Source organism: Limanda limanda, chromosome 15 (genome assembly GCF_963576545.1).
Source record: "Limanda limanda chromosome 15, fLimLim1.1, whole genome shotgun sequence".
NCBI lineage: Eukaryota > Metazoa > Chordata > Actinopteri > Pleuronectiformes > Pleuronectidae > Limanda > Limanda limanda.
The window spans coordinates 24,439,556-24,463,471 of NC_083650.1; the positions used below are offsets into that span (position 1 = coordinate 24,439,556).

At 42.8% G+C, this 23,916-nt stretch overlaps 1 protein-coding gene across 2 annotated transcripts; it reads left to right on the plus strand.

Annotated features, from left to right (window-relative positions):
• Window positions 1–1,355: 1,355 nt before the first annotated feature.
• Window positions 1,356–23,402, plus strand: ugp2b (UDP-glucose pyrophosphorylase 2b). Of its 2 annotated transcripts, none has more exons than XM_061087281.1 (10): window positions 1,356–1,640; window positions 4,736–4,863; window positions 6,652–6,759; window positions 11,902–12,087; window positions 15,650–15,783; window positions 17,355–17,652; window positions 18,955–19,152; window positions 20,994–21,236; window positions 21,622–21,726; window positions 22,320–23,402. In XM_061087281.1, exons 2-10 carry the CDS (start codon window positions 4,765–4,767, stop codon window positions 22,425–22,427), a joined length of 1,479 nt encoding a protein of 492 aa, XP_060943264.1. In that variant the 5' UTR covers window positions 1,356–1,640; window positions 4,736–4,764; the 3' UTR covers window positions 22,428–23,402. The 2 variants fall into 2 exon arrangements, with proteins under 2 accessions (XP_060943264.1, XP_060943263.1); XM_061087280.1 differs by lacking the exon at window positions 1,356–1,640 and adding an exon at window positions 1,816–3,059.
• The last annotated feature ends 514 nt before the right edge of the window (window positions 23,403–23,916 follow it).

Sequence of the window (23,916 nt, forward strand, 5' to 3'; positions counted from 1 at the left end):
ACTGAAAAGTGGAAATTCAGGCCACCGTGCCCAAGAGAAGAAAAGGAGAAAGAAATGTGAGCAACGCAAACTTTAGGCGACACACATGTTGTTTGCACTCATTTGCATAAAGAGTCAGAACATATGTCCACATTTTTTCCACATGCCACATACACCCCCCACATGGAATGATGGCACTTGGGCATCCACGAGTAAAACAGAGCAATACCGAACAACAACCAATTTATTTTGTGCCATATTCACCATTTACCACGTGGGCCACTGCAGATTAAACTTTAACCTTGAGCACCGCATGTTTGCAAAAAAAAAAGCCCCACATTTGTTTTGGGATATTTGGGCCACATTAGTTATTGGTGGGCAGTTTTATCCATTTTGCCATAAGAAGGCCAGAAGTGCAACATCACTGCCTGAAGTGGACCACAGCTGCATTATATCTGAGTCCCATCAGGTGAATCACTGTACCAAAAAACACACAATCACAAGGGCACGACAGAAAACAACATCTCCCATCCTGCTCACCAGCTGTTTCAACTGCAAACCACTAGGAGGCGCTACTGGATATGATTTAGTCCTTTCCATAGTTTATCTTGTGTCATTATGTAATGTCGACGTCTTCGTAGCTTTTATGTTCATATGTTAAAATGCTGTGCACAATAAACGACGTGATTGCTTGGCCATTAAGATTTGATTCTGATACGTGTGACAGGAATCTGAATTAAGAGAAGAAGCCATCAATGCACATTACCATGTTGTATTCCATCAAACAACAGCCAGGGCTGAATTTTATAAGTTTACTCAGTTAAAAAAACAAGATTAATTAAACCTTTACTTACTGAATATATACACACAACTAGGTTAACAAAGTAAAGATGACACTACTGCTAATGATAATAACAATAATCATGTTTATCTGTATTTCTTATAAAACATCTCACAATAACAATAACAATTAAAACCCTCAAAAAGCCAATATATTTACCTGAATTTTATTACAATCCTTACAATTTCAATAGGGCCTCCCACTGTCTCCCACTGTCCCTAATAAAACCATTACCTGCAGGTTTATATAATATCCAGACTTCTAACACATTAATGACTGAATAATTATAATGGGGTATTTACACTCTTTCATTCTACTCATAATAATATATACTTGTACCTTTAAATACTGGGAATGTTACACACACATTACATTTACTGGAGATGTTCGTGTATTTCGTGTATTTTATTTCCAATTCTTCTGGTTCGCTTTCACCCGGAAATATCAGAGAGCAAATCGAACGTAGCACAATTCTATTGGTTGTCGAAATTTTCGTCACGGAAATCCTAGCGTTCTCATTGGCTGCCATCCTCCTGGGACCCCCGATTGGGCCCTGCTGTGAACCTCCATCCAATGGCTTCTGTTTTTTACTTTTATCTTTTATTGTGCTTTACATTTTTATCCGGCGACAGGAAGGGAAACGGGAGCTGCTCGTCTTCAAGTGAAAGCCTGTGTTTTGAAGAAAAAGAAGAATAAATAAATTAAAACAGCCAGAGTTCTCCGGCTGCTCGTCTCCTTCCTCTCATCTCTGCGGGCTCGCTGCGGTTCTTCACACCCGGGCCGGGGACTTCCTCTTCCGGCAGCATCCTGCAGTCACACAGTAAGAAAGCGGCTTCAAATCTCTACGCAGACATGATAACACAAACATTCTCTGTTGTGTGTGTGTGTGTGTGTGTGTGTGTGTGTGTGTGTGTGTGTACGTTTCCCCCTCGGCTAGCTAGCTAGTGCTGCTCCTAGCTTCCGGTTAGCTAGCGTAGCTCCACGGTTTCTGCTGCGCACGTCACTCGACAACTCGTCGTGGTGCGTTCACGGACTCGGACGTTCCTGTGTCCATTAGCACATTCCGTCCTCTGTCTGTGTCCCGTCCGTCCGTCCGTCCATCCTCATCCCCGCAGCCTGAAGTAGAAGCTACCCGGGGCACGGAGGCAGGTCGAGCGGATCGAGTCACCGGTTAATCAGTGACTGGAGGTTCGCTGTCAGTGTGAGTGATTGGAGGCTGCGTCGTAATGAGGCGATAACATGTCGGCGAGGGGCCGAGGAGGAGGAAGGAGGTGACCGGAGGTTGAGTGTCTCAGCCCGGAGGAGTGTGACGTGGTTTACAGCAGCGAGAGGCGGTCACTGAGAGATCCACCTCTTCAGATCACTGAGAGATCCTTCAGACTGAGAGATCCTTCAGACTGAGAGGTCCAGCTTCTTCCGAACACACAGATCTGATCCTTCAGACTGAGAGGTCCAGCTCTTCAGAACACTGTGAGATCCTTCAGACTGAGAGATCCACTTCTTCAGATCACACAGATCTGATCCTTCAGACTGAGAGATCCACTTCTTCAGAACACTTGAGAGGTCCACCTCTTCAGAACACACAGATCTGATCCTTTAGACCGAGAGATCCTTCAGACTGTGAGATCCACCTCTTCAGAACACTGTGAGATCCACCTCTTCAGATCCGTGGTTCTCATCCTTCAGACTGTGAGATCCACCTCTTCAGATCTGTGGTTCTCATCCTTCAGACTGTGAGATCCACTTCTTCAGATCACACAGATCTGATCCTTCAGACTGAGAGATCCACTTCTTCAGATCACTGTGAGATCCACCTCTTCAGAAGATCCACCTCTTCAGATCTGTGGTTCCCTTCCTTCAGACTGTGAGATCCACTTCTTCAGAACACTGTGAGATCCACCTCTTCAGATCTGTGGTTCCCTTCCTTCCGGCTCCACAGACTCTCCCTGGGATTGGATCTATGTGTCCTTCCTTCTGTGGATGGGCTCAGGATGTGTGGTCCTCCCGAGCTTCTCTGCTGACCGGACTGAAAGGAGCTGCAAACCTCTGACTGCTGATGAATGAGCCTCGAGGAAACTTTTGTATTTGACCTCTTCCAGGAGATGTTACTGCCAATAACACTCTGGACCTGATAGTTGGAAACATTTTTGCGTTTTTATCGGCCCTGGATTGACTTTATCTTTTAACCGTATTGTTGTTGAAATACTTGGCAGCTGAAACATGGCACTTTATCTAGAAGGTGAGTGATGTGGAAGGTATTTCACCCTGAACTGTCGATATTAGAAATTAAATACGTGCTTGAGATTGACCGATGTGGATTTTGGGAGCAGAAGCCGATATATTGGTCGATTTATGTTTTCTTCATCAAACCTCTAGGAAGAAATGTAATTCAGACTTGACATTTTACATAAACTTTGTTATAACTAGCTATAGATTAAAGATGACATTAATACAACCAGATATATTATTCTGGAAAAAAACTCAATTTAGTCGTTATAACCTTGGACCATAGCTGTGATTTATCATTTCTTCATTTACCAAAACCATTTCCCAGAGCCAACATCAGTTACTAATCTCTTTCTCCTGAATTTGCTGCTTTTCTGAAATGTATTGTAGTTTTCATTCATATCAGCACAGTAGCTTTCAGAGGTTTGTCTCACAAACCGAAGGATCTGGAGGTTTAAAGGACTGATGCCTTCACGTGAAGCTGCCGATATACAAGACTCAGAATTGTTGAATATATATATTCTAGTTTTCTGCTACACACTGTGTCTCTTATACGCATTAGAGATGGGTCATAAACTCTAAATTCTTAATTTACCATTTGATTTGAAACGTATTCTGACGTTTAACTGACTCAACTGTGGTTTAGTGGGAGTTCTGCACAAAGTTATCTGTTGAATTCACTGGTTTTATATCAGTGTATTTTTCATTTGACTCATTACTCCTCCAGGCAAGCTACACTTAAATCTCTTATCACCGCTGGAACAACTGTTGTAACTGTGTTATATTGTTTGCTTTGGTTTTTTTTATCCAATCATCTGAACAAACAAACCATTTGGATATCATCAAAACACTAATCTCCCTCAGTGCAGAAACCAAACGGGCTCCGGAGGTTTAAACTCGGTCTCAAGTGCTTTTAAATCTGATCAGAACTCTCAAATGAATTCCTCTCATTTCGCTGCATCAGCACTAAGGTGCGCTGGTTGACAATTAATAATAATTAGGCTCGGCAGTGCTTTGTTTAATGTGTAATTACGCTACTACCACAAGTCAGGGTGAAGCAATCAGAATACATTAAACATTTTAGTACAAGGAGAATATAATCACTTGAAACCGTTGTAGTCTTTGATAGCTCAGATTCTTTACTACACATGTCCTCCTCCACGGGGTCTGCCATGTTTCACCCTCATGTTTTCACATTAGCCCTTAAAGGACAAACCAAACAGCGGCTCCAGGGAGGTCCTGCACATTAAATAGTTTTTACGTCACCTGAAGGCCTCTGTAGATTCTCTTCCTGGCTTGGAAAGGCAGGGTGAAGGGAGGGGTATTCAGCTGGTAGAGATGCCAGTGAATACTACAGCTCCTTTAACTACATAGTGTTTAAGGTCAGTAGTTCAGGTTTTAAAATGAAAACATATAATCCTGTTTTCAACACAAATATGTATAATTTTAGAGATGGATTTTTGAAAGTGAAGCTATTCCCTATTGGGGAAAAAAGACCTGAGGTGAAACTGGAATGGAGGAATGGCTTCGTTCAGACTCCAAACAGATGGTTTGTGTTACTGAAATGAGTAAAAGTGGAGTCACGAAGCGTTCTGAGGATGCGGGAATATGTTGGAAGTTAGAATCCTGATATGTTGCAGCTGTGTTAAACCTCATCCCCTCACGCTCCTCTATCTCCCCCCCGTCCAGGTCTGAGCAAAGGAGTGGCCAACGGAGGGATGGCTCAGTTCCAGGAAATGATGCGGCAGCAGCTGGAGAGCTCCATGCACACGGAGCTGGAGAAACTGCTGGACACCACCACGGCGGCCGAGAGAGAGGTGCGCCCACACTGACTCACTCTCTGCAAACATCTGGTTGTGATTTATAGGGTGGTGGGGTCGCACACAAACACTGGCCAAACACAAAAGTGACACATACTGGAACACAGTGCCAACGAGGGATCTGCCTACACTCTGGGACTAGGTATATGAGATGAAGTCGCAGGAAGTACGTACATCTTTTCGTCTGAATCATAATATAAACCCAGCCCAGCTGAGATCCTGTACGTAGGTCGGGGTTTGCCCAAATCAAACGTTGACAAGCAGGCTCTCTCGATCTGCCGACGTCACTAAAGAGAGAATCGCACACAGAGAGAGGATTTGAAGGGACAGTCCCAAACATACACACACACACACCACAACGAACACACAAACAGGTGTGTACAGTACTTTTCTATTTGCCTGAGGTGCTAATAGTTTTCTAATAGTTTTACATGGCAAACAGCCAATGTAGAAACCTGTACTAAACCACACAATGAGGACAGGCTCTTTCCATTGTAAAGACATTTAAATAAACATTTAAAATCATTCTCTATAATTAGTTTTCCCGAGGCATCTAAAAAAAGCTGAATATGCAAATAAAAGTATGGAGCAGGATATTGTAATTCAAACACTAGAGATGTTAATGCAAATCTCAAATTCCCAAATGAATAAAACGACTGCATCACATCCAGATTCTGTCTCATCTGCAGCTGATCTTGTACAGGCTTGTTTAAACAAAAAGTTAGATTCAATCAAACAAACAAACAGATTGAGTATTGTAAGGGAAATGTAACATTTGATCACAATATGATCATGTTTATTTCCCCTTTGATTGATCATGATTGAATCTCATGCAATTTAACCTTCATCCTGCTGTATCCTGTTCTACTGAGGGAATATGGGCCTGATGGCAGAATGGGAGGGAGGAGCCAAATGTATAAAGACAAAGAACTGTTTCCCATCGGTGTTCATATTACAAACTAACCTTATTCATATGCACCATGCTCTGAGCATTAAAGTGTGACAATACTGAAAGAGATTGGGGTCTCGTTCCTCAATGGTAGAGTGGGATTGATTGTAGAAATTGGCACGACAAGTCACACAGAAATGCAAATAAAAGTATGGAGCCAGATTTTGTAAATCAAACACTAAAGCTGTTTGTGAAATCTCAAATCAGTTCCAGTGAAGGTTTAAAGTGTCAGTAGATGGACAAGAGACACCGGTTACCTCGTAACACTTGTGCCTAGAAAGTAACTCTGTTGGAATCTCGTGTGTAGCAGAGCTTGTTCAGCAGGTTCACTTCTTGTAAGTGATCTTTTGAGAAGTAATCAGACTTGTTCCACTGCGGTGGCGACTGCGATGGCACCTCACTGCATAATTTAATACAATCAAACCCACATAGTAACAGAAGTTTCAATTCCTAGATCAGGCTTCATTATAAGAAGCTCAGTGCCAGGTGTATAAGCACCAAAAAGAGCAACTCTGATTTACGCTGAAGAGGAAAATTAAATGTTTCTTTAAAGACGACACCTTGTTTGATTTTCTGGCAGATCAATGCAGTTGTTCATTGTAGGCGATTCAGATGCTTCTTCAGTGGCTCTTACCCTGAGTGTGTTACAGAGGTTTTAGTGTAAAGCTCCTCTACCCCACAGGCATTTCATACATGTGCTGGCAGGGGTTGACCAATCTGAACAGAGTGAGGCTGACTGAATGAAAACGGTGTGAGAGACTTGTCAAACCTCCGCCTCTTTCCCTGGAATGAATAAACCCTGAAATATCGTATATTCCTTGTTTTTGTTTTTCAAGGTGTCCAGGAAAGACTTCGAGGGCTTCAAGAATCTCTTCCACAGATTCCTGCAGGTGAAGGGGCCGTCGGTCGAGTGGATCAAGATACAAAGACCTCCAGAGGACTCGGTGAGTGTTTCTTTGGTGTCAGATCGGTGGCGTAGGAAATTAAAAGTCATTGGATTCATGTCCAGTAAGACCTTGTGTTTATTTTCACTTGGCTGCTCTACATGTTTCTGCAAGTAGCGGCTTTTCTTCTCAATATTCCAGTTTCCACAGAAGCCAAACCTGCCACTCACTATCTGCTGGATTGGCAAACTAAGCCAGGAAGTATTTGAACATCCAATAGAGAACACCAAGAAGATCTGATCAGACTTACTAAAGGTGTCAAACACTGTTTCAGAGATTAAGAGAATAATGCCGCTTGTGTTACAAGTAAAAGCTCACAACCAAATCCTAAAGACCCGTGTCATGACTGATCCAGGTGCTCGTATTGTTACCCTTCTTCTTTAAAGCAACCAGGCTCTATGGTGCAGCATCTCCCCTCAGAAGACAGTGAACATTACCATGTGTGAATGTGAAATATCGTTTGGGCGCCGACTCTGACATCAGTGAAGGGGAGAAAATAAAAAGCAGATTTGCTAAAACGTTCTGCTGCAGCTTCTCATCCTGAGCCGGTGCCGAGACGCGGCCAGCGGAGTGTCATATCAGCCGTCACTAATTGATGTTAATTACGGCAGGAACTTGCTGATAGGCCTGGATTGAACTCGGCGGGTTGTCGGTTTGCGTGTGCAGCACTTCCTGAGGCTGGAACCTCCATCTGTAACACGACTGCACAGATCCAACAGAATGACACATCTTCTCTTTAGCAGCTCACATCACTCTCAATAATTATAGATTTCCTTTTGGAGGACTTCAGGAAAATGTTCGTAATTGACGTATTTCGTAATGAACACGTCTTAAAAAATAATCCAAGTTTGCGACACAGTGTTGTCGTTTGTCTGATTCATGTTTGGTGAACCGTGGAGGCTGAATTGCGAAATGAAGGCAACCACATGCAGCTTCTCCCCCATGAGTCAGTGTCTGTACTAAAACAGCAGAAGTATAAAACATGATGAAGCCAAACGCAACCTGCACAGTTAACGAAATGAATCAAGGCCACATCTTATATCACTGTTCTACATTTCTGCATTTGAAAAGAACAAACCATCTCACATGTGGTTGCACACAACCTGTGTTTCAAAATATCCTGGACGTGAGTCAATTCATTCTTATAGTAACTGGTTCACATATCGCAATCCACCAACTGGAAAAACCACTTTGGACAGGAGTGGATTTCACAGGAGGAAACATGTGCCAATATTTGTGTCAATTGATAATCCATCTCCCTTTACGACAGTACATACACTTCTCTGACGCAAAGGTGCCTCAGAGATAAGGTTATCTTACATTAAAGTTGGTACTTGAACCTTTGACCGACACAGTTGTTAATCTCTGTTGGTAGTTTGAGTAATAGACGCCCTGATAATCCCCATTGAAATCCACATGGAGTCACAACACAAGCTTTTGTCCCTGATCTTTACTTAAACATGACAAACTAAACCTTCAACAAATCCTTTATTAGTTGTATTCATCCACTATGAATCCTTTATTCAGTTATGGTGAATTGTTTTTATTCTATTAAAAATGTGGTTAATTTACCAGAATCAAAAAGCTTCACAGGAACATTATAAACCACTTGTGTACATAAGTGTTCAGGGATTAAAGTTCTCCGTCACTCTGATGGATTTCTATCAGGCAGATTCCAGAGAGGCCATGTTTGAGCTCAGTGTGGATCCGGAAGGAACACATGTCACACACTGAGCGCTCAGCGGGGGGAAACAAACAGTTACTGACTCAAATGCAAATATTAATGTTGGTTAACGGCGTGTTAACACGGACAAAACCTGTCGAGCAGACCAAGACATAATGTTTTAACTGCCAACACCACAGAGGTTTTGTTTTCCTCTCTTGTACCACTTTAATGTAACATCAGCCATCACCTACAGAACAGACCTCCCTGCATTGACTATCACTAGGATCTTGACAATGAACCACAGAAGCACTGTGGTCGGTCACTTACAGAGTCAAAGTCTCCTGTCATCAGTGTTCCATGCAGGATTTCCTTTTTGTCTTGCTGGAAATGCACATTTTCATAGGTCCTTCCTTATTTACCAGTCACGAGGGACGGAGCTCTCACTGCTCTCAGTCGGTTTCCTGAACACCAGGCTGCCACGTTTTGTGTCAGCTTCAAAGTGCAGGATTTAAAAAAGGTGCAGCAGAGTTAAAAAGAGCAAACTTATGTGATGCGGACTGATCTCGAGGGAACGAACCTTCGAGGTCGAGAGGCAGAGTTTTGTAGGAGTCAGAATACTGAGCAGTCAGGAGCAGAGCTGGAGAAAAGCCAGCAGGTAGATGGAGTGTTGGTTTCCAGGCTGAATTTCAAACCCAGAGAAACGTCTTTGTTTTTCTTCCGCTGGGACTTTGTGTTGAACTCAGCTGAACGCGTCAGGCTGTGTAATGTTGAGCCCTTGAGAAGTGGAAGTGGTCCTGACTAAGTAGGTTATCTTCCTGTCCTGGAAAAACACGCTTCCCCTCCACACAGAGAGAAAGTCGAGACTTTATCTGCATCTGATTATTTATGTTTAATTGACTGTGAACTTAATCGCTCTTTGTTCCTTGTTCCTTGTTTATCGTCTCTACAGTGATCTGTCTTTTCAAGAAGGATGGATTAATTTAAAGTCATGTGTTTTCAAATTTAGTTTTGTAGGTGAAAAAAAATATAGACAGATTGTTTTCATCACACTCAGATTCTTCACCAGTTCCTGTGAATCCGTTTCCTCATGGTTTTCAAAAAACGTCTCTCATGAAAACTCTTATTCTGCGCTCACATCAAATGATTTCCCTGTGACCATTTCTATTCTTATTAAATGTCATGTGACAGAAGTTCACATATGAACAGCACCATGTGTCTCCAGGCAGCGGCTGCTAAGACTCTTAACTTTGTAATGTCAGGAGGCGTTTGCTCTCACTTGTTTATTTAACGATAGTTGATGACTTGTTTCTCAGCCGTTTGTAATCGGGACCATGCATCAGAGGTCATGACCTTAACGAGAAGCAGGTTCTCTGTTAAAACAAACGTAAAAAGCCTTGAAACGCTTGAGAGTGTCACTGATTCACAAATACAGGAACCTGGGAGAAAAGTCATGTGGTATAATTTAAAGTCTCTGTGAACACGTGTGTTAATATTAAATGTATCATTAACTAGTGGTTTACAGATAAGGGACGTTTAAGGGACTGATATCTATGAATCTGTGCATTTAGTGCAGCTTGATTTAACCTAGGTGACTGTTGGGCCTTGACACAGGAATACACTCTACTTAGTATTTCTTTTTGACTGGGCTCGTGAAAGTAAAGGTCGACATTCCATAAATACCAGCTTTACCAGTTAAAACAACACTAGTCATCAAAGAGGATGCGTCCTCCCCCTCAACTTAACCAAATACAAGAAGTGGTCCAATTCCTCCGTGCAAAGAAAAACGGATTCAGCTGCTCACTGGCATTTTTCAGACATATTTGCTTCTGTCTCACTGAACATTAACAGAACTTCCTCAGTTCCTCGTCTGGCACCGAACTTTAACCAACACACACGCACACACACACACACACAGACACACACAGACACACAAAGGGCACAAGAGGAACTGAGTGTTACGTAAAGAGAGATGGAGGCAGAGAGAAGATTAGAGCTTGGGAGAGGAAAGAGGCGAGAAGAGTGAAACAGGGAACTCTAAGTAAAATAGAAAATGACAGTTACACACCCTAATGAGATGTAGGAAACTGTGTGTGTGTGTGTGTGTGTGTGTGAGATGGAGGGATGAGGATAAACAGGCGTCATTTGGCAGCATCTTATCCCAGTGATTAACATGGAAATATGAGAACACAAGTTTAAAGTAAACTTTCTCATCAGCCACTAGAACCGAAAGTCTCCTCGAACCAGATAAATTATTCGGCAGCTTTTCGGTTGCGTGAAGTCAGTTTGGACAAAGTTAGACCGATCACCAGTTCGTGTTTGGCTTCTAACGGAGTCTAACGAGGTGTGGTGAGGAACATGCAGGTGAATAACTCCCAAACAACCAGATAATATATTCTATATGGCTCGTGGTGTATTTGCTACTTATATAAATGAAAGTTTTGCCATTTTCAAAACAGATTAACCGCGTAAGAACTTCTGTTACCTTCGCCAAGCAGGTTATGTTTCCACCCCTGGGAGCTGGTTTGCTTCTTTGTCAGCAGGACTACTCAAAAACTATTAAATGGATTTACACTAAACTTACTGGAAGGGTGACACAAGGGCCAGGAGAATAATTACAATTTTTCAGCGGATCTGAACGAGTGGAGAGTCCAGGAATTCAATTAAATTTTGTATTGTTAGCAGGTATAAGGTATTTATTAAGTATTAATTGTACAACCTTAACTCTCCCTGTGAAGCATTGATGTCTGGAATATTATATAAGTATACATCAGTTACAAAAGATGATTTCAGTCAACGAGCTCTGCACCATTCCTGTCCTTGGGCGGAGGATTGGAGGCTGTAATAATAATTTTTAAAAAATGTTGGAATGTCCCACACGGTCCTGCAGGCAGAGTTAATGGCATGCAGCCCTGCAGTTTGTAAAGGTCATTGTATGTCTGTGTGTGTGTGTGTGTGTGTGTCTGTGTGTGTGTTGCGCTAGAAATGATGGCGAGCTGCAGACGGTTTCCTACATTGTTGTGATGCTGCGGCTCCGTGCGCCCGAGGAGAGACTTGTGGTTTCTCACATCTTGAATCTGTTTAGACACAGTGGTGGTTTTTTTTTTATTCTTAAAGCTAACCCCCCCTGCCCCCCCCCCCCATCTGAATGGGGTTGATGGAAAAATGTGGAACTGTTACTGATCAACAACACATTAAACATCTCGTTATGCAGCGCTGTGCTTCTTCCACTGCACTCTGGCGAGAGCAGTGTAGTTAAACTCCACTCGTGCGTGATTCTTTCCCTCCTCCACTGAAGCTGATTGCCATGTTGTGTAACATCTCAAATCCCGCTGGCTCGTATCTCAGTCAATCCAAAAACCATAATCCATCACTGTGCTCTCTCTGCTGTAGATTAAATATCCTGTGGATGGGTTCCAGGTGCTCACTCCTCCATCTGACAGATTGTTGTATTCCTTCTCTCTCTCTCTCTCCTTCAGATCCAGCCCTACGACAGGATCGAGGCTCGCGGCCTGCCGGACAACGTGGCCGACTGCCTGAACAAGCTGGTGGTGGTGAAGCTGAACGGGGGCCTGGGCACCAGCATGGGCTGTAAGGGCCCCAAGAGCCTGATCAGCGTCCGCAACGAGAACACCTTCCTGGACCTCACTGTGCAGCAGATAGAGGTATTTATGGTCTTCAAGGCCTTAGGGAACGGAGGGGGGGGGGGCAGCATTTTAGTGGAGGAATGGTGGAGAGAAAGCAGAGGGTTGCTCGGTGTTTGCCTGAGCCCATCCCGAGCATTAGGGACGGGAATTGGCAAAAATGTGACGATTCAATAGTATTGCGATTCTGCGATTCATGTCCCCCATATTATTCAAAGGCATTACAAAAAAATGAGGAAAATAAGACTGCTCAACTCACTTCAAATGTCACATTTAATTCTGTGAACAACATTGTCTTCTACACATTAACTGAAGTGCAAAAACTTTGTCCTTGAACACTCAGGACACAGGACCTTTATAATTATTTTCTGAATAGGAGACCTCTCACATGAACGCTGAGCTCCCAGCACATAACTTACAATTATTTAAATACAATACAGTAACATCAAGCAGACATAATAGAGTAACATAAACCTGAGAATAATCATATAAATAAGAGTAACCTAGAGCTTCAATCAAATTGAGAAAAATAAACAAATGTGTTCTACTAGAGTCCAGTCCAGTTGCTGCAAGGTCATGACACAAAATGTTAAATTCATTTGGGAATATTGGCATTATTGTTCAGAAAAAGGAGTTGGTCAACATGCTCAGATGTTAAAGTTCCTCTGGAACGTTACTATATCTCCTGCAGTGGAGAACATCCTTTCCACATTCACACTAGGTATCTTTTAAACTCTGAAACTCTCCTCGTCATGCTTTGCCAGCCAGGGGCTGTTACATATATAATTATAAATAAAGTATTAAAATAATAAAATAATATTGCAATACTTTGTGCTACAGTATCGATATAATCGCAGGCGCAAAATATCGCGATACTGAACAGAATCGATTTTTTCCCCCACCACTACCGAGCATATCAGCCGGCAGTCTGGGTGTCCCTGGTCCTGATGGTGGTGAGACAACTTATGATGAGTTTGGAGCCGGAGCGTTTTACTCTATTAAGCATTGAAAGTGTTCTGCTCCATTTAGGCACCGGAACAGTTTTTGAAAGTATTAATTTAGCACCGGTATCAGAAAAACAAACAGACGCTGCCCAACCGTACGAATGAGAACCTCAGGCTGGGAGATCACAGCCGCTCCTTCTCTGTGGAGACGGAGCAGAACTGACACAGGGTTTGAATCACAGACAGGCTGAGGGACACATTCCCCCTCTCACCAAACCTCAGCGGGGAAAACACTAATGTAATTCAGACGTACAAACCATATATGGATCTAAAGTGTGGAGGAAATGAAGGATCTTTTCAGGTTCTGGTTCGTTTTTTCCATCTCAGTCTCTTACTCAGTAGTTTTAATCCTGCTCCACAGATCTCTGTGGCTCTGTGGACTTGGCAGCAGGGTCGACAGTTACAGGAGTTTCCTCACTCACTAGACCGTTGGACCGTTGGGAAATGGTTGTCACAGCAGCACCGTCACACTGTGGCTGTGACCTCATAGGTGGAGGAAAAGGATCATTATCTGATGTAGTACAAGCATCTGTGCTGTGTTAGTGGTCGCTGCTCTGATGTCATTAGAGGACTCGGGTTTTCTCTCGATCCCACGAGAGAAGCTGAGACTTTACTTTATGACTTCAAGCAACGAGCGACGTGTCGGGGAGGAAAAACTAAAGCACAGCCACCGCCTCTCATTGCACAATCCTGCATTCGTATCACACTGAGACACAAGCCTGCATGTATCTGAGGCACCGTGGGGAATACGTGTGCTTTTCTGAGTGTCCTGAAAGGAGTTCAGTGTGACATCTGGTGAAAGAGGACCTGTTCCTGTTCAGGCCGGCCAGGTCTGTGGGATTGGCCGGGAAACAGAGATGACTGTGTACTGGAGGAGGGGTTTGTGTGTGTGTGTGTGTGTGTGTGTCTGTGTGTGTGTGTGTGTGTGAAGAAGGCGTTTACCTGGTAATAGTTTAAAGACTGCATGTACTAATCCCTACATAGAACAAACTTGTTTTTTTAATTGTTTAACATCACAAATCTGTGTGTAATGATGACGACGATCATTATATGAAGGTGTTGTTGTGTGCGGTGCCCAGAGGTTCTATTGTGTGTGTGACTGCATTGTGTGTGTGTGTGTGTGTGTGTGTGTGTGTGTTTAGTAATGGCCTCACAGGATGCTCCCCTCCTCCCAGCACACTGCTCTCTCTGTGCGACTCACCGCTCTCCATTTTCTCCTCAGGTCAGATTACGTCCTGACTGAGCTTGGTAATTCAGAATGAGAGAAAATGGATCCCACACTACCACACCCCCACACACACACACACACACACACACACGCACACACATTTCGATCCAACAACCACATCTCCTGTGTGTGAACACCTCTCTCAGCCACCATTCATGTACATTTATTTTGGATCAGTTCAGTGAACAGATGTGGATCTATGAAGCTGAAGACAGTCTGTCCCAGAACAATACTCACGTGTCCATATGTGCAGGTATCAGGTGTCATTATTTGTCTTATAAGGACTTGTGAAGCCTTGTTTTAGTCTCAGGTGAAATATTTGTGGACAAAGGGAGGATTGTTGATTCTCTATGATGCATCCTTCGTCCTGTTCATGATGACCAGTATGAGGAAGCACAGACCTGTAGGTGTGACACTGTGACTGTGGATGGGTCTTTGTCTTTGAATTCTTTCTTTGACAGTTGGAAATTCAACTATTTCTCACATTAGTTTTTTCCAAACAGGAATTCCTCCCTAGATCATTTAAAATGTCTCTTGTCTTGGTTAAAAGTTTTTAATGGGTCTTACTAATCCAATAATTCATTTATACTCTGTTGTGCTCATCGTTAGTCGCTAAAGTGTCAAACTAAGTGTCTATGATGCCAAAGTAAATAAATCAAATACACTTCTAACCTAATGCTTTATATGAGCATTAGGGTTGGGTACCGAGAACCGGTTCCAATATGGAACCGGTTCCAATACAACCGGTACCTACCCGGACCGAAATGCAACGGAGATTTCGGTGCCTCATTTCGGTACCGCATTTTAGGGGGGCGAAGGCGGGCCGAAGCCTGCCTGCGACAGCCCCAGCCGCGGAGACACGGGGGGGGGGGGTCTCCGAGTGATGGAAAAGCGACCCTCAGTCTTCATTTGGCTCAGGCACCGAAGTCAGTCACGAGTCAGAGTGTGTGTGTTTTGTATTTATTTTTATTTATTTAAGTATAGTGTAAACTTTTGTTAACAGTTCGTATGTTATTCATAGTTTTAAGTTCAAAAGGGTTTTGTATTTATTCATATTTATAATCTACTTTATACAGTTAATATATTTGGCAATAAAAAAGCCTTTCTTAGTCAAGTATCGTTTTGTGCACTTTTTTGAAAAAAGTATCGGTTCAGGCACCGTTTAGGCACCGGTATCGTTTTAAAAGTATCGGTTAGGAACCGGTATCGGATAAAAACCAAACGATACCCATCCCTAATGAGCATAGACTGTTCATCTCGATCACTCATATTTAAATGTGTATTATCTTTTGTTCAGGATGCTGCTGCTGCTGCTGGAGACTTGATAAAGAGTCTGCTTGTTTCTCCACAGCACCTGAACAAGACGTACAACACCAACGTGCCCCTGGTTCTCATGAACTCCTTCAACACAGACGAAGACACAAAGAAGATCCTGCAGAAGTACACGCACCACCGGGTCAAGATCCACACCTTCAACCAGAGCAGGTGAGAACGTCCACAACACGTCGAGTGAAGTGTTGACCTGAAGGTCCGCTGGTGCCTTCAGACGTGCACGTGTACGTTTAAAACACACAACTGGACTGATGTGATACAGACTCACATCAACCGGTACCAAGGGAAAACTGAGGTTATGTTTCTGTCACAACAAATATTACATTACATTATATTACATGTTATTTAGCTGACGCTTTTGTCCAAAGCGACTTACATTTTTAGTACACTCAACATTTATGAGGGGCCAGTTAGGGGTTCAGTATCTTGCCAAGGACACTTCGGCATTCAGATGGGGAAGAGTGGGGATTGAACCAGCAACCTTCTTGTTGGAGAATGGCCACTCTACCCCCTAGGCCACACCGCCCATTAAACATGAAGAAAGACTTGGACATTAGTTCATGGATTTCTGCATCATTAGCGGCAGATGTTATCACAGGCTGTCGCTTCCATTTAGCTTCACTGGAGTCAAACTGAGCGTCGTCTCTTAATGAACTGGTGTGTGTTCAGCGTGATGTCCCCTGCTGCGTGATGTCCATCATTCGGGACCAAAACTGTCAGAAACAGCAGCGTCCAGGCAGGAGATGTCATGTGATTTATGGCGCAAGATGTAAATATTTAATGCACTGGTGTCTCTAATTTGTCAGTCAAGTGGAACTTGCTATTTACTGTTTCCTTTGAATTATTCAGAGCTGTTGTGTGTCCCTCAGCCTGAAGGAGTTGAGTGCAAAGCCGGTTTGTACGAAGCTCGAGGATTGAGCTTCAACGGTTGAAATGTCAATCAGCATGAGAACAAAGTGAAAGTAATGAGAGTGAAACAAATTCCAACTAACACTGGTCACGCACTTTCATTATTTTTTTTAGCTAAAGAACACATCCTGGTTGTTGATGAGCAGAATAGAAGTGTTTGAACACACAGAACCCGTCTGGAGAAACAGAGCTGCAGCAGAAATGAAAAGATGAGAATATAATGATCACTACTCATGATGTGAATGATGTTTGATGTTTCTTCAGAGGAATCAGTGGTGGATCCACGACAGGAAATAATTTTAGTGAAAGTATGAGAATGTTCTCGAGCTTCAGCCTGAAATGACGTGGATGAACCACTCATCTGAAACTTCTTCCCAGAGCTTTTATAAATCCTCCATTAAGACGTCCTGCGTGTCTCCACAGTGCAGCTGACCCCCCTCCCCCCCCCCCACCCCCCACGATGAGCTCTGTTAACACAACCTGACGCGGATCCTTCTTAAAAAATAAAACCCTTTGATCACTTTAATGGTTTCAACTCATTGGCTTGTTGCCTCATCTGCTCTGCTGGAAAAAACCTTTCTCCGATTCTCGTGTACAAAACCTCCGTGGATCCAAGTTCTCTCTTTGTGCTGGTTTTCATCTGTAATGTTGCCTGAGTTTTCACAGCAGGGGACCGTGAAGTACGAGTTCATTTATTTTGAACACGTGCTTGTTGGAACTCAGCAGAAAAAGTGATTTCTTTTAAATTGTGCAAAACAAATGGGATAACGTTTAAATCTCCTTTAACTCTGTAACCCTTCTCCTCCTCGGCCCAGGTATCCTCGCATCGACAAGGAGTCCCTCCTCCCCGTGGCCTCCAGCCTGAACATGAACGGTCAGAGCACAGAAGGCTGGTACCCTCCGGGCCACGGCGACATCTACGCCAGCTTCTACAACTCGGGCCTGTTGGACCAGCTGATCCAACAGGGCAAGGAGTACATCTTTGTGTCCAACATCGACAACCTGGGAGCCACCGTGGACCTGCACATCCTGCACCACCTGGTCAGCCAGCCCAACGGCAAGCGCTGCGAGTTCGTCATGGAGGTGACGGACAAGACGCGCGCCGACGTCAAGGTACGTGGAGCAGGAGGGGGGGGGGGTTCATACCACAGATATCATATATGAAGAAGGGCTGGGCAAGTTAACTCGTTTTAATCGAGTTAACTCAAGTGATGAGTTAACTCGATTGTTTATCCGCCAATTATTTTCTTTTTTCCTGTTCCGCAGCAGTCAGCAACAGACTTTCACAAAATAAAAGCCTGACTTTCACAATAAAACAATAAATAATCAAACCTGAGTTACTGCGAGATAAAATAATTAATCGAGTTAACTCATCACTTGAGTTAACTCGATTAAAACGAGTTAACTTGCCCAGCCCTAATATAAAGGCTAGATGTCTCGTCTGCGTTGCCGGCCAACGGAGACGAACGTCCGCACATGGCGGCCATCTTGCTAGGGGGCAGCCCGCTCACCCATAACATTGTGTTGGTGAATAACCATAACTTGCTCAATTTTCAACCGATTTTTAAACGGTTTGGTTTGTTATAAACGTCAGAGATGTAGATATGACACTGCAAGGGCTCACTAAAATACAGGAGGTAAAGAGTTATGAATAAGTAACAGATGAAGGATTTAGTGTAATAGTCTCCATCTTTCAGCTCAGATTAATAAAGACGTTATAACAGTTCAGGTGAAGTCATGTGACCTGTTTCAACTCGTGTGTGGTGCGTTCACTGTCAACGTGAGTTTGAGCTTCTCACATCATCTCATGTACTAAAGTCAGATGTACGTTGAATCTCTCGTGACGTGCTAGTAGCAAACGGTGCTAAAGGTCAGTTAGCTCACAGCTAACTGACCGTTAGCACCATAGACATATATAGAGATTTGATGTCTCGTTCGATGGAGCCGGACGTCACCACATTGCGGCCATCTTGCTAGGGGGCAGCTCGCTCACCCATAACATTGTGTTGGTAAATAACCATAACTTGCTCAATTTTCAACCGATTTTTAAACGGTTTGGTTTGTTATAAACGTCAGAGATGTAGATATGACACTGCATACTTATGAATAATTATGTTATTTTCTAAAACATAAGGAATAATTTATGCAGGGTCATAACTACATCTCTAACAAACCAGATCGTTTAAAAATCGGTTGAAAATTGAGCAAGTTATGGTTATTTACCACTACCAACACAATGTTATGGGTGAGCGAGATGCCCCGTAGCAAGATGGCCGCCATGTGCGGACGTCCGGCTCCGTCGAACAAGACATCTAGTCTTTATATATGATATCTATGGTTCATACTCTCACTTCTGGAAATGTCCGTGTTGAGTTTGAGGACTTTCTGTAACAAGATCCCTGTCCTGATTTCCAGGGCGGCACTTTGATCCAGTACGAAGGAAAACTGCGTCTGCTGGAGATCGCTCAGGTGCCCAAGGCCCACGTGGACGAGTTCAAATCGGTTTCCAAGTTCAAGATCTTCAACACCAACAACCTGTGGATCTCTCTGGCTGCCATCAAGAGGCTGCAGGAACAGAAGGCCATGAAGATGGAGATCATCGTCAACCCCAAGGTGAGTCGAGAGCAGAACAACCACGACTCCTCAGTGTGAGTGAGCAGAGGGAGAGTTTGAAAGGTAAAAAGTCTGATTCAACACAAGAAAAGGTGGAGCAGTTCAACTCTATTTGTCTTTGGCTCCGGATGACATCACATACTTTGTCCAGTGCGCTTTTCAAAACCTCAGAGAATAAAGGAGAGAAACTCAACAGTTCCCACAATGAGCAAACACTTGATGACAGAGGAGAGAAAGAGAAAACTCCTCCTACGTGATTCTATAGATCAGCAACTGAACAAACTGGATCAGAGGTTTTCAAACGATGACGTGCGACTGGTCAAAGGTCAAAGGTCTCAGGGACGTGAAGAGGGAGAGATAGTGTGAGGGGGGGAAGAGTCGAGTTCATGTCCAGATCACTAACACACTAACACAATAACACACTTACACTCTCAACACAAACCAAAGGGGGACAGTTTGTTTTCACTGTGCTTCTGCTCAGAGTGAAACTTTTACAAATATCGGGGAGGAAAATAATTCCGAGACTGAATTCAACCAAATATGTAGAACTTTTTAAGGAAAGTTCTTAAACAGAATTAAGGAAACATGAATATAAATGCATATCTTATCGTAATCTTATTGTTTAATCTGTAAACTAATAAACACAGATCTGAAACAGTCATATCAGCATCAGATAAATCTGTCCGGCTGCTGATACGAGTCTAATGTTCTATAATAAACACGACAGAATTTTCCAGAGATTCATCTGCTAGAAACAGAGCACAGAGATCTCACCAGTCTCCTCCACAGAGACCACCACCTCCAAAGATTATTGTCAAAGTTTCATTTGATTTCTAAAGCCACTTCAGTTTTCTTCTTAATATGCAAAGAGTCGTTCAAAGAAATGAACAGAAAAGTGAGTAAAAACTCAATCAGTTGAATTTAGTCTTGATTCGTTGGGAACATTTTTCCTTCGTTGTCCTTCAGAGCTCAGTTCGGTTAAAAGCAGAAAACAAATTGACTTCATGTTATGTTGCCCCCCCCCCCCTCACCCCCCCAGTGAGGCTGCACCGACTCAAGGTCTGAAAATCGACGACCTTCGTAATAAACTCGCTGCTGAGCTGAGTAGTTCTTTCTCGGCCCATAAATGTAATTTTACAGCCCTTGGGTGGAAACTCTCCTAGCGTCATATAACGAGTGTTGTGTAACTGCTGATAACTTTGTCTCAGTGTGTGTGTTAAGTGTGTGTGTGTTAAGTGTGTGTGTGTTAAGTGTGTGGCTCTGTCGACAGTGAAAGGAGAAGTTTCACATTATGACCTCACACACTTTGAAACTGTGTAAAAGACACTTGAGATAAAAGGGTTTGTGGAAACTGTTCCATCATTTCTTTCTTTCTCGGACTTTTATTCCACCCCCCCCACCTCTAGGATGTGTTAAATTAACACATTATATCATATCATATTATATTATACTGCATTACATTGCATATTGCAATATGACACTGTTCACTGTTTTGCATTTAGCATTTCACTTTTTACTTCACTTTTTATATTTTTTATATATTTTTATTCAGAAATGTTTACCTCAAAATAAATGTTACTTTGTATAAATATTGGTAAAAAGTGAGTAAATAAGAAGTAAACAGTGAGTAAATATATACTGGTTTCCCATTTTTCATTGCTCTCCTATGTATGTTGTATTTATTGCGTGTTTTATGTTTCTATGTTCATTGTTTGCACCAATAACCAGAGCTAATTCCTTGTATGTGTGAACGTACTTGGCAATAAAATACTTCTGATTTCTGTCACATCATTCTATAATGAAAACTTTGTTCTCTTCTTTGTTCTTTTGTCCGTCCTCAGACTCTCGACGGAGGACAGAACGTCGTCCAGCTGGAGACGGCGGTCGGCGCGGCCATCAAGAGCTTCGACTACGCGCTGGGGATCAACGTCCCTCGCAGCCGCTTCCTGCCGGTGAAGACCACGTCCGACCTGCTGCTGGTCATGTCCAACCTGTACAGCCTGGACGCCGGCTCGCTGACCATGAGCCCGAAGAGGGAGTTCCCCACCACGCCGCACGTCAAGCTGGGCAGCTCCTTCACACAGGTACGAACCAGATCAGAGGAACTGGGTCATTCTGCACATGTTCAACTCTGCTAATGTTTAAATCAGCAAAAATCACAAGAGACCAAATGTGAAAAGAAATGTACCGTTCTCCTCCACCTTGTCTGTCCATGTGAGTTTAACACGTCTTTGAAACACTTCCTGCATTTACATTTTTATGCTTCATTCAGGGCAATAACGGGAGAATAGAAATAAAGGGAGAAACGATTATATATAATAATGAATATAAAGACACAGGGAATATATAAATACAAAAATAAATATGCAAAACATTAGTTGATACAGAGAATAAATTATTGTATATATATATATATTAATTGATTGGGTTTCCTCTGTGTAATCGTGTGTCTCATGTGCATGTGATCAGGTTCAGGAATACCTGACTCGCTTTGAGAGCATCCCCGACATGCTGGAGCTGGACCACCTCACCGTGTCTGGAGACGTCACGTTTGGAAAGAACGTTTCACTCAAGGTAAAAGTCTTTAAAAACAATCTGTTTGACTATTCCTCGAGCATCATTGTAGGAAAAATTGGGTTTTAAGAAACGTTTTAAGGTCATAAATGGAATCACTAAGTTAAACTTGTTCTGGAGGTGCAGAGGCCTCTTGATCTTTTATTCTCTACGAGATGCTGAGATAAACTGTGAACTTCAAACCCTGTGAAACCTCTGGTGTCCTGAGTCACAGCAGAATAATCTTGAAACTGACCTTTGAACATCATCGTGAGAGATTATAATCTGGTTTCCACTGTCGCATCAGGTCCAGTTCAACAAAAGCTTCTAGTTATAAAGTCTCTGATCCTGGTTGTTATTGATTTACGGCTTCGATTAAATCCCGGGTTGAAGACATCCTGTAATTTATGAATCAGATATGAAGAACATCAAGGTCAAAGTTAACGAGGTGTTTGATGTTCTTTTATCTAAAGTTACGTGATAGTGTTGATCTGATCGTTTTTGGGAACACTTTCAAGTAGGATCTTTGAATGCAGGACTTTTATTTTGACATGTAAAGGATGTAATTACAGGTGTGACCTCTGACCTGAACCTGTGACCCTTCCTCCTCACAGGGCACCGTCATCATCATCGCCAACCACGGCGACCGGATCGATATCCCCGCCGGCTCCATGCTGGAAAACAAGATCGTGTCCGGTAACCTGCGCATACTGGACCACTGAGGCCTTTCTCCACCCCCCCCCCTATTAACATGTGATCCCGTTTGGTTTCTATCCCAGTCATGTGACCCGTTTGTCATGTGACCCGTTTGTCATGCGACCCGCACGGACAGTTTGTGATGCATGTGCAGCACTGCTGGACGTGTGTGTAGTTTGCATATACTGCCCCCTACAGGCTCCTTATATTATATCAGAGGTTTATGTTATATATCTAAATAATCACAGCTGTCACTTTACATAAAGACATTTATAACACATAAGAGAAAACAACAGATTTTTATCCTATTTTGGTTTTGTCCGTTTCCTCGTCAAAAAGTTAAATCTGCCAGAAACAGCTATTTGGTAAAGACATTAATAAAAGTGATGACATCATTTGTCTCAGAGATCTTACCAACTACAGAAATCATCAGTATTATATACAAATAATTGAAAATGTTCACGAGGATCACGATGTTAAAGTGAAGATCTGCAGTAAAACCTGGAGGCTGAAATCATTTGAGTCGTATTAATATAATATTTTAACATCCTGCTCACAAACAAACAAACGGGGATGAAAAGGTTTAGTCTCTGTAGCTTCTGGATTAACGACTTTTAATCAGGCGACGTAACAACGCTGTGAAGTTTTATGTCAAAAAACAAATATATAAAAAGATATATAATGTAAAGTGAAGACTTCTCTGTTCATCGCGCTGTGACGTAGGAAAAACAAACCAGCCTGTGCATTACCTTGTTTTCTCCAGTTGGTTCACACGTTGAGCTTCGTGTTGTGTGAAACCTCGTGCCTCCATCGGTGTCTCACGTCCTTCTGCCTTTTCAGCCTCACACGAGCACCACAAGTCATTTAAAAACCAACGTGTACATACGCAGAGTTTCACCGAGGAAGATCCTTGAGATGGAGCCTGAAAGCAATAAGTGTTGATCTGTGACGAGGTCTCGGCCCGGCTCCGCCTCTGAATAAAGTGCAATATGAAAAACTGAGAGCGTGTGTCGACTCCCGTGTGTTGTGTGTTCTCTCTCTCTCCACATTCCACTGCTCCTCTATAAATACACGTCACATGTCAAACATATTTAAAAAATATATCAAAAGTCCTTCTGATGCATAAAAGTCCAACGTTCAGTCGTTTTCAACTCTTCTTCGGTTTCGAGGGGAAATCAAATAAAAACCAGACAAAGTGAGTGAAGTCACTTTTACACTTTATTGTTTAAAGTTGTTACAAAAACGTGTTCGCTGGAAACATTCTTTGCTTTTTGCCTTAATAAGCACAAGGAGACAGACGCCAGACAGAAGAAGAAGAAGAAGAGTGAGTGGGGGGGGGGGCAGATGTGTTGGTGTAAACACGGCACAAAGAGAGAGAGAGAGAGAGAGAGTGAAGCCCTTACAGAACAAACATGGACAAAAGACAAGAGGAGACAAAAGACACAAGAGTTTTCATCTGTGAGGTTTGATCAGAAGACGTTAGAAGAGTGTGTGTCTGTGAGTGTGTGTCTGTGT

Excerpts from the sequence above, each read along its gene's own strand:
- ugp2b (XM_061087280.1), top strand. Across the intron at positions 4,864-6,651 it reads CCACGGCGGCCGAGAGAGAG|GTGTCCAGGAAAGACTTCGA; the intron begins GTGCGCCCACAC and ends TTGTTTTTCAAG. Across the intron at positions 12,088-15,649 it reads TCACTGTGCAGCAGATAGAG|CACCTGAACAAGACGTACAA; the intron begins GTATTTATGGTC and ends GTTTCTCCACAG.